This window comes from Mirounga angustirostris, unplaced genomic scaffold, assembly GCF_029215605.1.
Source record: "Mirounga angustirostris isolate CCGP_5_RB_7025 unplaced genomic scaffold, mMirAng1.0.hap1 SCAF_14, whole genome shotgun sequence".
In the NCBI taxonomy this organism is placed as follows: Eukaryota; Metazoa; Chordata; class Mammalia; order Carnivora; family Phocidae; genus Mirounga; species Mirounga angustirostris.
The window spans coordinates 84,077,262-84,092,950 of record NW_026991722.1 but is presented as its reverse complement, the minus strand read 5'-3'; the positions used below and the strand labels follow the sequence as shown (position 1 = coordinate 84,092,950).

The 15,689-nt window shown below is 44.8% G+C and overlaps 1 protein-coding gene across 4 annotated transcripts in view; it reads left to right on the top strand.

Moving 5' to 3' along the window:
* ACACB (acetyl-CoA carboxylase beta) overlaps positions 1-15,689 on the top strand; it is a 123,538-nt gene that overhangs the window by 90,973 nt on the left and 16,876 nt on the right. For all 4 annotated transcript variants that reach the window (XM_064578534.1, XM_064578533.1, XM_045887467.3 and 1 more), the window contains 9 exons: positions 95-136; positions 1,096-1,311; positions 3,212-3,367; positions 4,215-4,418; positions 5,321-5,476; positions 11,053-11,175; positions 11,280-11,549; positions 12,721-12,818; positions 13,855-13,975. In XM_064578534.1, the coding sequence (XP_064434604.1) occupies positions 95-136; positions 1,096-1,311; positions 3,212-3,367; positions 4,215-4,418; positions 5,321-5,476; positions 11,053-11,175; positions 11,280-11,549; positions 12,721-12,818; positions 13,855-13,975 (1,386 nt within the window). The remainder of the gene's footprint in view (positions 1-94; positions 137-1,095; positions 1,312-3,211; positions 3,368-4,214; positions 4,419-5,320; positions 5,477-11,052; positions 11,176-11,279; positions 11,550-12,720; positions 12,819-13,854; positions 13,976-15,689) is intronic.

Sequence of the window (15,689 nt, the reverse complement as noted above, 5' to 3'; positions counted from 1 at the left end):
CAGACGGGTTATGGTTAAAAAAACAAAACAAAACACAAAACAAGTATATCAGTATTTAAATGAATCTTAGTTGATTTCATTGTTTCTTTTGCAGAAAGAATTTCCCAAGTTTTTCACATTCAGAGCAAGAGACGAGGTATGACATAAAGCAGTGATACTTTTCTCACCTCCCTGGCATCTTTGATATTCAGGAAGAGTAGAGTCCCCAGTCCTTAAGGTACCCCTGTATTCTAGAACATGTAATTTCTGTGTAGACTCCAGCCTCCCTCTGGGATTGTGTTTCCCTGTGGAGCTCAGACCCCATGCTTCCCATCCGGATCATTTTTGTCCTCAGATGGCTCTCCCAACCTCTTTTTCTTATGTTCTTGCAGGCTGGCTGCCTATTTTTATAAACAGAGTTTGATTGGAACACAGCCACACCTGCTTGATGTCCTATTGTCTGCTGCGGCTTTCTCGTTCCAGTGGCAGAGATGGTGTGGCTGTGACCGACCGTGTGGCCCAGCAGCCTCACACGTTCCCTCTCTGGCCCTTTAAGAAAAGCTTTGCTGATCCCTATTTTAGAACAGGTGGGCTTATTCCCAGCACAGACTCTACACTCCATCCTCTTCAGTATCTCGTAGTTGAATTGATCCAAAGCCTTTCATTTCCAGCTCAGACCCATCCTTTGGTGAGGGTCTTCATTTTCTCTACTTCAGTCTCCAGCATGGTCTGTCGCTTCCTTTGGGGGACCAGTTTCCACAGAGAAACCAGCACTTAGTGACTTCTTGAGAGGTACTCTGTTGTGACAGAACAGAGGCTGGTTGTGCCGGCAGGTGCTGGGGACTAGGTAGGCTCACCCGGGAGCCGAGAGGCTCAGGCAGGCATGCAAGACCCGCCATGCTCGCAGCTCTCCTCTGGACCTTCCCAAGCCCCAAATCTCTGAGCCCTGGGGTTGCTCACAGGTGACGTGATAAAGGCTACCCCCCTGAGTGCGAAAGCCGCGAACACCAGGGGTCTGCAAGACAGGGCGTGGACCCAGCGGGCGCGCAGCCCCAGGGACCCATTCGGTGTCTGTCTGTGTGTCTGTCTGTCTCCACTCTCTGGCCGGCCCCGCAGTTTGCAGAAGATCGCATTTACCGTCACCTGGAGCCCGCCCTGGCCTTTCAGCTGGAGCTCAGCCGGATGCGCAACTTCGATCTGACCGCTGTGCCCTGTGCCAACCACAAGATGCACCTTTACCTGGGTGCGGCCAAAGTGAAAGAAGGGGCAGAAGTGACGGACCACAGGTTCTTCATCCGCGCCATCATCAGGCACTCAGACCTCATTACAAAGGTAAGATATCACCGAGGGCAGCTTTCTCCCTCTGAGCTGCTCACTCGCATGCTGGCCTTCCCTTCACTGAGTCCTTGCTCTGTGCTGGGCTCTGGGCGGCGTGCTGGGGATCGCGGGGTGCGCCGGGCACATACAGCTGTGCCCCCGTGACCCTCCCGTCTGGGGAGTACGGGGGAGGCAGACAGCAAAGTGGCTTCTGTGCATGTCCCGGCTGGCGGCACGTGGACACCTTTCTTGTGTCCCACGGATCTGTCTGCATGTGAAGGGAGTTCAGAAGATAGGAAGATACTGGCTTATTAAAGGAGTTTCTTGTACTTGCTTATTGAGTGCATGATCATTTTTCATTGTTTCTTGCATTCAGACAAGTTATCTATGATTTTATTTTATTTATTTATCTATTTATTTATTTTAAAGATTTTATTTATTGACACAGAGAGAGACAACGAGAGAGGGAACACAAGCAGGGGGAGTGAGAGAGGGAGAAGCAGGCTTCCTGCTGAGCAAGGAGCCCATGTGGGGCTCGATCCCAGGACCCTGGGATCATGACCTGAGCTGAAGGCAGACGCTTAATGACTGAGCCACCCAGGCACCCCAAGTTATCTGTGATTTTATTGTGAACTTTTCAAACAATATTGAAAACGACTTTTTCTTTAAAGATTTTATTTATTTATTTGGGAGAAAGAGAGAGCATGAGCAGAGGGGAGGGGCAGAGGGAGAGGGAGAAGCAGACTCCCCACTGAGCAGAGACCCCCGATGAGGAGCTGATCCCAGGACTCCAGGATCATGACCCGAGCTGAAGGCAGATGCTTAACCAACTGAGCCACCCAGGTGCCCCATAGTGGATTCTTTTTTTTTTTTTTTTTTAAGATTTTATTTGTTGATTTGAGAGAGAGAGCACAAGTAGGGGGCAGGGGACAGAGGCAGAGGGAGAAGCAGGCTTCGTGCTGAGCAGGGAGCCTGACGGGGGCTTGATCCTGGGACCCTGAGATCATGACCTGAGCCGAAGCCGCTTAACCGACTGAGCCCCCCAGGCGCTCCTACTGGTCAGTTCTTGTAGACCTCCTCTCCCACGGTAATGGAGATGATCAACTTCATGCTCTCTCCTTGCCTGGATGTACCGTGTGTGCAATTTTTTTTTTTTTCCTAATCCTCTACTGATGGATGTGAAGCTAATGTCATTTTTTTGCTACCTCAGTCAACTAGCTATTTTAATCGGGTTATTATTTTCAGGTACAGTCAGGCCTGTACTTACTAACAGATCAAGAAACGGTTGCCACGGAAAAGATTGTCACTCTCAGATCCCAAGAGGAGGGGGCACACCATATGGCAGGGAGCCACGTGGGGAAGCACCACGGTTGGTTGGGAGGCAGGGGAGGAGAGGGAAACGTGGTTGAGTCTTTGTTGTGGTTTCTGCAGGAAAGAACAACCAGTGAGGCAGGGTAGGCAGGCTTGGGGTTGGCTAGTCTGAATACTTTCAGTAGGTTCTGGAGCCAAGGGGCTGTCTCTAGGTGCCTGGTACCTGGGCCTGGGGTGAGTAGGGCAGGTGGATAGTGACCTGGGACCTGAGAACCCCAAAGAGGCAGTGTATGCTCTGGATTGGCTGGTTTGCCTTTGAAAAAGCATGCTCAGGACGGAGCTGTTTACCATCTCTAGGGATTGGCCACCCTGGGAGGGGCAGCCCCTCCAGGCTCAGGAAGGCCCCAGTTGTCAGAGCATCACAATGCAGAAAATACAGAACTTGGCGAATACGCTGGGTAGCCTTGGAGGCAGGGCTCTGCCCTTCTCATCTGGCACACTTTCTGGAGGAGGGGAGATGCTTTCCTCTCTCCTTTCTGTCTGAGGCTCTGTTTCCAGTCCTGGGCCCCTTGCTTTAGCATCTGTCCCCCACTGACATCGGCAGGAAGCCTCTTTTGAGTACCTGCAGAACGAGGGTGAACGTCTGCTCCTGGAGGCCATGGATGAGCTGGAGGTGGCGTTCAACAACACAAGCGTGCGCACTGACTGCAACCACATCTTCCTGAACTTCGTGCCCACCGTCATCATGGACCCCTTCAAGGTCTTGCCTCTGGGGACACTCTGGGTTCAGCTTTCGCAGGGGCCTATGACACTTCACGTGCCTTGCTGCTTTGGGGTCTTGTCTCCTTGCACTCCAGACCTCTAAGTTCCAGGACATGCATGTGCATGTTTGAGCCTCGGTTGCTGTGGGTGGACAACCTTCTGTCATTTAATTCCAGGGCCATAATTTTGCCACCACCCTTAGGATCGTCCCTGTTCTGATGGTCACCCTCCGTGGGCAGCATGCTTCCCTTTTAGGACAACACGCATGCCCAAAGTGTCTTGTAAAACAAAATTTCATCCCTGGTTCCTGGCTCTTCTGGGGGACCGGGTGTGGGAGGGAAGGGGAAAGAGAACCATTCTCCCATGGCTGGTTCTTCATGAGCAGGCAGAGTTGATGCTGGTGATCCTGGGATGAAAGAAGTCCTGGGTCATCATCTTGGCCTCCGTGGGGTGCAGAGGGCCTGTGCTGATGCCCAACTCCACCAACCCATGTGTTCCCAGAAGAGAAAATGCAAACGTTTGAGCTATGTGGTGGAGATAAAGATGATGTAATGTAGGCACACTAGCTCTGTTGCTTACCAGTCTCCGTTTCCTCATCTGTCACTGGGGTATAAAAATGCCAGCCTCTCTGAGTAATTATGAGGATGAAACGAGATAATGCTCGTGACATGCTTAGCATGGCATCTATGGTTATTATTGGCTAAATAGTTGTTGGATACATACTGTGTCCCAGGTATTTTGTGTTCAGTGTATGTCATCGTTCCTTTATTATCGGTGCTAGAACTATTTATTACAAGTGTGCACGGAATGGGCCCTGAGATTGGAATTGCTGTGATTTGGGGCAGATCGAGGAGTCCGTGCGTTCCATGGTTATGCGCTATGGCAGCAGGCTGTGGAAACTCCGCGTGCTGCAGGCTGAGGTCAAGATCAACATCCGCCAGACCACTGCCGGCTGTGCTGTTCCCATCCGCCTGTTCATCACCAATGAGTCGGGCTACTACTTGGACATCAGCCTCTACAAAGAAGTCACTGACTCCAGATCTGGAAATGTAAGGCTGGGTGGCTGTGGGGAGGCTGGGGGGGGGGATGCCACAGAGATCCAAGTCAAAGCGGAGGCAGAGTAAATCTGCTCCCGAGAGCAAGACACAGACTAAAATGCTATTTGGTGGCTGTCATGCCTTGCCATACTAGATTGGGGTAGCTCCTCTGAGTTTACAATAAACATGTTAGCTTCTGAATCCCAGTTGTTCATTCCTCTGGGAAGGAGAATCAATCTCAAATTTAATCTATTTTAGGACCGTATTTGGGAAAAGATGTGGAATATTGTGGTTGATTATAATGCAACTCCCATGTTGGTTCACTTAGGGAAATGGGTGTATTCTCCCCAAACATGTTTTAGAACAGATGTTTGTCAACTAAATCAAATATCCCGTTGACTTCCATTTTTAAATATATAACTCTTTAAATGATTAAAGACTCTCAGGAAGTTAGAAAAATAGTACAGAGGGAAAAAAAGATACTGCAGAGAGTTCCCATGTACCCTTCACCCAATTTCCTCCAGTGATAACAACATAACCACGGGACCTTGTCAAAACAGGAAACTGACATTGGTACAGTACTATTAACTCAAATGGGGACTTAATTCAGATCCAACCAGTTTTTATGCACTCATTTTGGTTGTGTGTGTGTGTGTATGTGTATGTAAAGTACTATGATAGTCACATTTTTGGAGCTGTGCTCCCATACCTGCCACTGTCCCTTCTTGTTCTGGTTGCCCACAGTGGCAGAGAAAAGAAGATTAGCTCTCCAGGGCACTTACTTTGTCATGTGATGTGACATGCTTTGCTTCCTTCCACCACATTTTCATTGAGGAGAGTAGGATTAAATGGGACAAGACTATGCTTCTTTGAAAGTTCCCTCCTTCACTCTTTTTTTCTGTCTTTCTTTCCAGATCATGTTTCACTCCTTTGGCAACAAGCAGGGACCCCAGCATGGGATGCTGATCAACACTCCCTATGTCACCAAGGATCTGCTTCAGGCCAAGCGATTCCAGGCCCAGTCCCTAGGCACCACCTACGTCTACGACTTCCCGGAGATGTTCAGGCAGGCAAGTCCTGCAGCTTTGCTCTGGCACCACCCCGGTCCCCTTAGGGAGTCCACCAGCCCCTTACCTCCCATCCTTAGTTACTCTTCTGAAAACCCCAGTCGGAAGAATGAGGTCTTCATGGAAAAAAAGAAATCAATATTGGAAATGCCTTCCTAATATTTTTCCTAAAATGAACCCACTTTCCTCCCAATGATAAAAAGTAATATAATATAGAAACTTTGGAAACTAAAGGAGTATGGAAAAAAGAAAAAAGTGGCTCATAGTTCCATGTCCTAAAGACACATTGCTTAATATTTTGATGTGTTTCTTTCTGGTCTTTTTTTTTTTTTTTTTTTTTTTTTTTTAGGATGTATTTATTTCAGAGAGAGAGAAAGAGCATGTGAGCAGGGGGGAGGGGCAGAGAGAGAATCTCAAGCAGGTTTTGTGCTGAGTGCAGAGCCACATGTGGGGCTTGATCTCATGATGCTGAGATCATGACCTGAGCCAAAATCAAGAGTCAGACACTTAACCAACTAAGCCACCCAGGCATTCTTTCCTCTGGTCATTTTAATGCTCATTTAAGTTCCTGCCACATGCCTGGCTCCATTCTAAGGTTAGGTAGCCCGTGTGGAAGAGGGTAGAGTCATTCACTGCCTTTGAGGAATTTTTAGTCTACTTTTAATAAATAGTGTCTTGGGTTTTCCTGAATATTAAAGTATTCTGCCTTTACGTAATCTATTCACCATTTTGATATAGTAACGTTTTAGTGTTTCCTTAAAGGATTGTTACTGTGCCTTTATTTTTTATGTAGTAGGGCCTTTCAGGGACACTGAACAGGCTGGCCCTGGTGACATGGATCTGCTTACATCCCTTCCATTGCCTTATAAATGATGTTCATGAACCCATGATCATGGACCTTTCCCTGTAGGCAGGAAAGCCTCAGTTCCCTTCAGGCATAGGAGAGGAAGAATGGTAGGAAAAGCTGCTGTTTGCAGTCACTCAGGCTTGGTCTTAAATTCTGGATCTGTCCTTTGCTTTCTGTGTATCCTTGGGCAAGTTCCTTCACCTCTTTGGGCTTGTTTCCTCCTCTGTAAAGTGAGGATAATAATAGTACCTGCTCTGCAAATTGTGAGGAATATATGTAAAGTATTCATAATTAAGTAGGTGCTTAATTAAAGTAGGTGCTTAATTAAATTAAACTTAAACTTGTACGATTAAGAAGATCATTTATCCTTTTGCCTTTGACCTCAAGGGCCATAGAATAAGAAAAAGACAAATCAGGAGCAAATCCATCCCTTTTCTTTTACATAAAGAAACAGAATATTATGGACAATGCATAAATTTGAAAACTTAGACCAAAAGAAAATTTCCAAGAAAAATATGTCTTATCAAAACTGACTCAGGAAGGGACGCCTGGGTGGCTCAGTCGGTTAAGCGTCTGCCTTCAGCTCAGGTCATGATCCCAGGGTCCTGGGATCGAGTCCCGCATCAGGCTCCCTGCTCCGCGGGGAGCCTGCTTCTCCCTCTGCCTCTGTCTCTCTCTCTGTCTCTCATGAATAAATAAATAAAATCTTAAAAAAAAAAAAAAAAACTGACTCAGGAAGAAATAAAAAATGTAAATAGATTATTAGCATTAATGAAATTGAATACTAGTTCAAAAAGTCTATCCACTACAATTGGGTGCAGATGGCTTTACAATTTCTATCTAGCCCTCAAAGAGCAGATAATTCCCTTTGTGTACAAATTGTTTTTTGGGTTTTTTTAATTTATTTATTTGACAGAGAGAGACACAGCAAGAGAGGGAACACAAGCAGGGGGAGTGGGAGAGGGAGAGGGAGAAGCAGGCCACCCACCGAGCAAGGAACCCGATGTGGGTCTCGATCCCAGGACCCTGGGACCATGACCTGAGCCAAAGGCAGACGCTTAACAACTGAGCCACCCAGGTGCCCCACAAATTGTTTAGAGAGTAGAAAAAAAAAACAAAGGGAACGCTTCTTCACTTGTTTTGTCAGGTTATTATTACCCTAATATGAATCCCATGTTAGAACATTAGGAGAAGGAAAATTGGTTGTCTCATTTATGAATATGGACACAAAAAATCATAAATAAAATATTAGTAAATGAAATCCAGTAATGATTTTCCTTAAATTGGACTAAGTGGGTTTTATCGTGTAACTGCTTATATGATTTGATATTAGGAAGTCTATTAATGTAACTTACCATACTGATAGATTAAGAAAAAATTTAAATTTTTCAGTAGATGCAAAAAAAACTAATTGAGAAGATAACATCTGTTAATAGTAAAAACTTTTAATAAACTAAGAATAGAAGGGAATTCATCTTGATAAAAGATGTTAATCTAAAACTAATAGCACCTAATGGTGAAATGTTAGACAGATACAGGATAGATATATCCATTATTACCATGTGTATTCAACATTTTTTTTATTGGCGTTTCTGGCCAATGCAATAAGACAAGAAAAGTAAATAAAAGGCGTAAAGACTGAAATGCAAAAGAAAACAAAATGGTGTTTTTGCAGATGATATAAATGTCTATATAAGAAATGCAAGAATCTGTAGCACCAATGAAATAATACAGAAAGATTGCTAGATACAAGACCAGTATACAAAACTGCATTCTCATAGATCAGCAGAAATTGTAAAATGTAGTTGGAAAAAAATAGTGTTTACAACATTAAGATCAACTATAAGGTTACTTGTGAATAAATCAAAAAACATACAAAACCTTTATGGAGGAAATTTTTAAATTTTCTTGAAACACTGTAAGCCTAAGTAAGTGGAGGGGTATATCATGCTCATGAAGGATGGGAAGATTCAATATTGTAAAGCTATTAGTTCTGCCCAAATAAATACATTCAGTATAATTCCAGAATTTTTTGGTGAAACTTAAAAATTCATATGGAGAAGCAAAAGCTTGTGAACAGCAAAAATAATATTGAAAAAGAACAAAGTCAAGAGGACTCGTCTTAGCCAGTGTTATTACTTGTTTTAAAGTAGCAGTACTTACTACAGTGTATTGTTGTAATAGAGCTAGATGAGCAGACCAGTAGAACAACACAGAGCCTGGCACCTGGGTGGCTCAGTCGGTTTAGTGTGCGCCTTCAGCTCAGGGTATGATCCCAGGGTCCTGGGATCAAATCCTGCATCGGGCCCTCTGCTCAGTGGGGAGTCAGCTTCTCCCTCTCCCTCTACCCCTCCCCCTGCTCATGCTCTCTCTCTCTCTGAAATAAATAAATAAAATCTAAAAAGAAAAAAAAGAACAGCACAGAGCCTAAAATCAGACCCACTCATAAGCAGAGTCTTGACAGAATGCAAAGGTGGGATTATGAATCAAGGCATTAAACTTCACTAAAAGGTACAGTAGTCCCCTATTATCCATGGCTTTGCTTTCCATAGTTTCATTACCTGTGGTCAGCTGTGATCTGGAAGCAGATGATCCTCCTTCTGATGTATGCTCAGAAGCTCAGTGTTAGCCTAATGCTATGTCACAATGCCTATATCATGCCCCTCACTTTATCTCATCACGTAGGCATTTGATCATCTCACATCATCGTAAGAAGGGTGAGTTTAGTACAGTAAGACATTTTGAGAGAGACCATGTTCACATGGTCTTTTACAGTTTTTATATAGCTTTACAGTTTTTATATAGTTTTATCATAGTATATTGTTATAATTGTTCTTTTATTATTATTATTTTACTAGGCCTAATTTATAAATTAAACTTTATCATAGGTATATATGTATCAAAAAAAACATAGTATGTATAGGGTTCAGTACTGTCAGAGTTTCAGGCATCCATGGGCTGTCTCGGAGCATTTCCCCCATGGGTAAGGGAGGACTTAATTGGAAAAAGTAAGTTTTGATTTCTACCTTATCTAGTTTACAGAAATAAATTTCAAGAGGATTAAAGTCACTTGGAGTTAGTTGAAAGCTTCAACTGTACAGGAAATGACCCATAAACTTGACTATATTAACATTTTGAAGTTCTTTATGCAAAAAATGAAAGATGAGCCCCAGATGGGGAGAATAGTTTCAATGCCTGTTACCAGCAAGGGATTACAACTAGATTATCTAAAGAGCACTAATAAATCAATTAGAAAAAAACAAAGCTATAAAAAATATGGGCAGGAGTTATAAACAGGAAGAAATTGGCAAAAAAGAAACTCACGTGGTCAATAAACATATTCAAAGGCTCTCTCACCTTACTGATAATCAGTGAAGTACAGCTTAAAACCACAATATAATTTCGTACCCAGCAGATGGATAAACATGAAAATACTTGACAAAACTAAGTATTGGCAAGCATATGGAGAAAAGGAGTTCTTATACTTTCCTCCTGGGACTGTAAAGGATTTTGAAAAATGAGAGAGCAATTTGATAATATTGAGTAAACTTGCAGCTTCACAAACCCTGTGATCCAGCAATTCCAGTCCTAGGTATTCACCTGATGAGACTCTCATCCATGTTTATAAGAAGAGACCACCAGGATCTCATTACAGGGGCGCCTGGGTGGCTCAGTTGGTTAAATGTTTGACTTCAGCTCAGGTCATGAACTCAGGGTCCTGGGATTGAGCCCCACGTCAGGCTCCACACTAAGCAAGGAATCTGCTTGTCCCTCTTCCCCCACTCGTGCTCTCTCTTTCTCTCTCAAATAAATAAATAAAATCTTTAAAAAATAAAGAATGCTTATTACAGCCTTGTCGTTAATACTGTAGGATTGGAAGCAGCCTAAATGTTCCTTAAAAAGGGTTATGAATAGGTAAGTTGTGATCTACTCACACCATGGAAACTGAATAGCAGAGAAAATGAATGAACTAGAGTTAAATTTCTCAATATGGATAAATCTCTCAAACATATGGGGGAGCCAGAGGGGTCAGATGCAGAAGGGTGCGTCCATCGCAAGACCATTTATTTAAAGTTTAAGTCCTGCGGGGGCGCCTGGCTGGCTCAGTTGGAAGAACATGGCACTCTTGGTCTTGCGGTACGTGGGTACCCACGTGGGGTGTAGAGATTGCTTAAAAATAAAATCTAAAAAAAAATAAGTTTAAGTCATGTCTCTACATCCCACGTGGGGCTCGAACGCACAACCCCGTGACCAAGAGTCGCATGTTCTTCCAACTGAGCCAGCCAGGCGCCCCCACGTGTTTAAAATGTATGCCTATATAAATGAAAGGCATAAAAACATACACAGGACTAGTAGACACTAAATTCAAGACAATGGTTATCTGGGGTTGGGGAGGGGGATACACCAGGGGCTTCAACTGCATTTCTCTTATTCCTTTAAAAAAAACTGGGGGCACTTGAGTGGCTCAGTCGTTAAGTGCCTGCCTTCGGCTCAGGTCATGATCCCAGGGTCCTGGGATCGAGCCCCGCATCGGGCTCCCTGCTCAGCGGGCAGCCTGCTTCTCTCAATCCCAGGACCCTGGGATCATGACCTGAGCCGGAGGCAGACGCTTAACCGACTGAGCCACCCCCAGGAGCCCCATCAATAGTTCATAATTTAAAGAGAGAAAGAACTAGAAAATGTGCCTCCCTAATGAGGACTTCAGGTTTTCTCTTTCTTTCCCCATCCCCAGGCTCTCTTTAAACTGTGGGGCACCCCGGACAAGTACCCCAAAGACATCCTGACATACACTGAACTCGTGCTGGACCCTCAGGGCCAGCTAGTAGAGATGAACCGCCTTCCTGGAGGAAATGAGGTAAGAACTCAACGGAACCCGGCCTCTGGCTAGAATCGCCCTTTCAAAAAACATCCCCCTGAAGCAACAAACCGTTTTTCCTTGTGCGTTTCTCTCCTCGGCAGGTGGGCATGGTGGCATTCAAAATGAGGTTCAAGACCCCCGAGTATCCAGAAGGGCGGAACGTGATCGTCATCGGCAATGACATCACGTTCCGCATTGGATCCTTTGGCATGGGAGAAGACTTCCTGTACCTGCGGGCGTCGGAGATGGCCCGGGCAGAGGGTATCCCCAAAATCTATCTCGCAGCCAACAGTGGGGCCTGTATTGGCCTTGCAGAGGAGGTCAAGCACATCTTCCAGGTGGCTTGGGTGGACCCAGAAGACCCCCACAAAGTACGTCCCCAAACCAGCATGGTGATGTGATGCCCCCCAGTGGGGGTGATAGCGCCTACAAGCGGGGGGCAGGGTGGAAAGAATCTTCGTGCCCTTTGTGTATAAAGCACAGATATAGACAAACAGCACATAAAAGGCATACAGTAGACTGGTCTTAAAATTTCATTGGGAGGGAGTGGTGGTTAGGAAAAAAAGTGTCTGGAAAGGTGCCTGAGGGGAATAATAATGAAGAGAAGTTTGTACACGCTGAGCTCATATATCCAGAGTGTCCCCTGAATGCGGCGTACACTGAGGAGGCAAAGGTGAATAAGACACAGTTTCTGGCCTCAGAGAATTCTCCGAAATCATCCAGGAGATGTAGAGACACTAGCCACAATAAAACACGTGAAGAACGAGAGAAGAGGTCATATTTTATGATGTGGAAAGGCAGGGGACAGAGATTTTCTGCAGTTAGAGCATGCAGTCTCTAGGTAGTGATATTGCCCCCGCCAAAGAGGGCAAGAATTATTCTTTTTTTTTTTAATTTTGAGGTTTTTCTTTTTATCTTATTTTATTTTATTTATTTGAGAAAGAGAGAGAGTACATGAGAGGGGGGAGGGTTAGAGGGAGAAGCAGGCTCCCCGCCGAGCCGGGAGCCCGATGCGGGACTCGATCCAGGGACTCCAGGATCATGACCTGAGCTGAAGGCAGCCGCCCAACCAACTGAGCCACCCAGGCGCCCAAGAATTATTCTTTTCATGTAAAAAGCATATATACATATGTACACACACATGCATATACACACACGTGTATACGTAATGCATACATACACATAGTACATAAACTATAGAATACAGTTTCGTGGAGGGAGCTGGTGAAAGGGAAACAAGTCAGAACAGATCCCTTAGGGGAGCAGGGATGGAAGGGTGATTGAGGAACTGATTCGGAGCAGGAAAAACGGGAGATCGTGTGTAAGGATGAGCGGAAGGCTCTTGGCACCGATCAGACCTTCAGTTTGTAGCTGTTACTGATACGGAATTAACGTCGGACATGTTAACTGTGCTGTTAACACATTGTTAATTCGTTATTAACATCCGCCCCTACAGGGTTAACATTTTTTTTCAAAAACAGTACTGTCTAGTGCAGGGGACTGGATTCATAGCTTCACTGGTGTCTTTTTTTTTTTTTTAAGGGATTTAAATACTTGTACCTAACGCCCCAAGACTACACCACAATCAGCTCCCTGAACTCTGTCCATTGTAAACACATCGAGGAAGACGGAGAATCCAGGTAAGTAATTTATCATGTAGCTCCTTCGTTTTGCCTCAGGTTGATTTCAGCTACTAATGGGCAGTCCCCCCCTTTGCCTCCGGGCTTGTGGGTGATGTTTTCAAATGGGGTGGTGGTATTTGTACAGTGGGACCCCTGAGCTTTCTGGACATTGATGACTAAGACAGCTGGGGCTTTCTTCAGGGTGAGCCCATCCTTGCCATCCCAAAGTGAGTCATGGCTTTCACAAAAATAGTACCTCACACAGGAAGAATTAGATTGGATCGCCATGGTGTCCCTGGAGCTGCAAGCTCAGATTTAGGACCAAATTAGCCTAGCTGATGCAGCAGCGATTTGGCAAGCTGGGAAAGTGTAGGCAGGGCAGGGGTCTGCTCCGTGAGGAAGTCTAAGCCTACCAGCTCTCTTTTCTAGGGGATGCTGTGGGTTTGTTTGTTTTTTTTAAATGAAGTTGACAGAATCAGAAATTACCAGGCTAGGTTTTCTGGAACATTAGTTGGTGATACGTTGTGGGCGGTGGTGGAGAACCATTTCCATAGTCAAGTAAATTGAGAAACCCTGGGTTTAAATAGGATCTAACAAGAGTCTTTACTGCAGACCTTGTCAGAACCTTTACTGCTGCGGTGCCTTGTGAATCTCTAACAGGGGTTAGGCCGTACAGTGTCTCACACTCCTGTGGCCGTAGAATCTTGAGTGATTGATTGGGAATTTCCCCATCTCTCTGTAGACCAAACTCTATTCTAGATTGTTTATGGAGGCATGTAGGGTGGGGGTGACATTTCATTAGGACAGCCTCCAAATAAGCTGACATCTTCGGTGGGAAGGGTGATAATTATGGATGCTGCACTTGTCCTTCTAGAAACTTCAGGGTCAGTTGTGAGGGTCTTAGACCCCTGCTTTCATTTCACCTCTGGCTGCTTTACCACCTTCTATTCCCTCACCTTACTTGTCCCTCCTGCCCTGGGTCCTGGGGAAGCACGTCAGCTTTGAATTTTTCTGGGCTAGAGCTCGGTCTTGAACCCGTGTTTGGTTCCTGAAGGTATGTCATCACGGATATCATCGGGAAGGAGAGTGGTGTGGGCGTAGAGAATCTCAGGGGCTCCGGCATGATTGCGGGGGAGTCCTCCCTGGCTTACGAAGAGATTGTCACCATCAGCTTGGTGAGTCTCCTATTTTATTTCCTTTTCAACTTTCTCTCATGGAATCTTTAAAGTGGTCACAGAAGGAAGGAGCCCCATGTGCTCATCATGCAGCTCCGGTGATTATCAACATGTAGCCATTCCTGCGTCCTTGGTCCCTCGGCTCTCCGGTTTGGGGATAATTTTTTTTTTTTTAAGATTTATTTATTTATTTTAGAGAGAGGGAGAGAGAGAAAGAGAGAGTGCAGGGGGGCAGGGGCAGAGGGAGAAGGAGAGAGAAATTCAAGTGGACTCCGCGCTGAGCGCCAACGCTGACATGAGGCTCAATCTCATGACCGAGATCACGACGTGAGCTGAAACCGAGAGTCGGACACTTAACTGACTACGCCACCCAGGTGCCCCTCTTTGTGGATATTTTAAAGCAAGTCCCCTGTCCTGTCTTACCATCTGTGGATGCCGCAGTGTGGATCTTTACTAGATAAAGACCCCCACACACACCGCTTTTTTTTACAGAATCATAGTACTATTATTACACCTATCAACATCAGTGGCAATTCTTTAATATCCTTGAAACCTGCTTCACAGTTATATTTAACAATTATTGGAAAATGTATCTTTTTTTTTTAAAGATTTTATTTATTTATTCATAAGAGACAGAGAGAGAGAGAGAGGCAGGCTCCCCGCCGAGCAGGGAGCCCGATGCGGGACTCGATCCCAGTACCCCGGGATCATGACCTGAGCCAAAGGCAGATGCTTAACCATCTGAGCCACCCAGGCACCTGGAAAATGTATCTTTTTATAGTTGATGTGTTTGAATCATGGTCCTATCTCCTCTTACTTAAAAGATACTGAATATTTACACTAATACCAATGCAGCAGAAAAAGAAATCAAGGAATGGATCCCATTTGCAATTGCACCAAAGACAATAAGATACCTAGGAATGAACCTAAATAAAGAGGTAAAAAGATCTGTGCTCTGAAAACTATACAACACTTAGGAAAGAAATTGAAGAGGACACAAAGAAATGGAAAAGCATTCCATGCTCATGGATTAAAAGTACGAACATTGTTAAAATGTCCATACTACTCAAAGCAATCTACACATTTAATGCAATCCCTATCAAAATACTACCAGCATTTTTCACAGAGTTAGAACAAATAGTCCTAAAATCTGTAAAGACCCTGAATAGCGAAAGCAATCCTGAAAAAGAAAAACAAAACTGGAGGCATCACGATTCCAGATTTCAAGCTCTTATTACAAAGCTGTAGTCATCTGGACAGTCTGGTACTGGCAGAAAAACGGACACAGAGATCAATGGAACAGAATAAAGAACCCAGAAATGGGCCCGCAACTTGTCAACAAATCTTTGACAAAGCGGGAAAGAATATCCGAAGGAAAAAAGACAGTCTCTTGAACAAATCGTACTGGGAAAACTAGACAGCCACATGCAAAAGAATGAAACTGGACCACTTTCTCACACCATACACAAAAATAAATTCAAGGGGCGCCTGGGTGGCTCAGTTGGTTAAGCGACTGCCTTCAGCTCAGGTCATGATCCTGGAGTCCTGGGATCGAGTCCCGCATCGGGCTCCCTGCTCAGCAGGGAGTCTGCTTCTCCCTCTGATCCTCTTCCCTCTCATACTCTCTGTCTCTCATTCTTTCTCTCTCAAATAAATAAATAAAATCCTTAAAAAAAAAAAGATAAATACATGAGACCAAACATTTAAGATATGC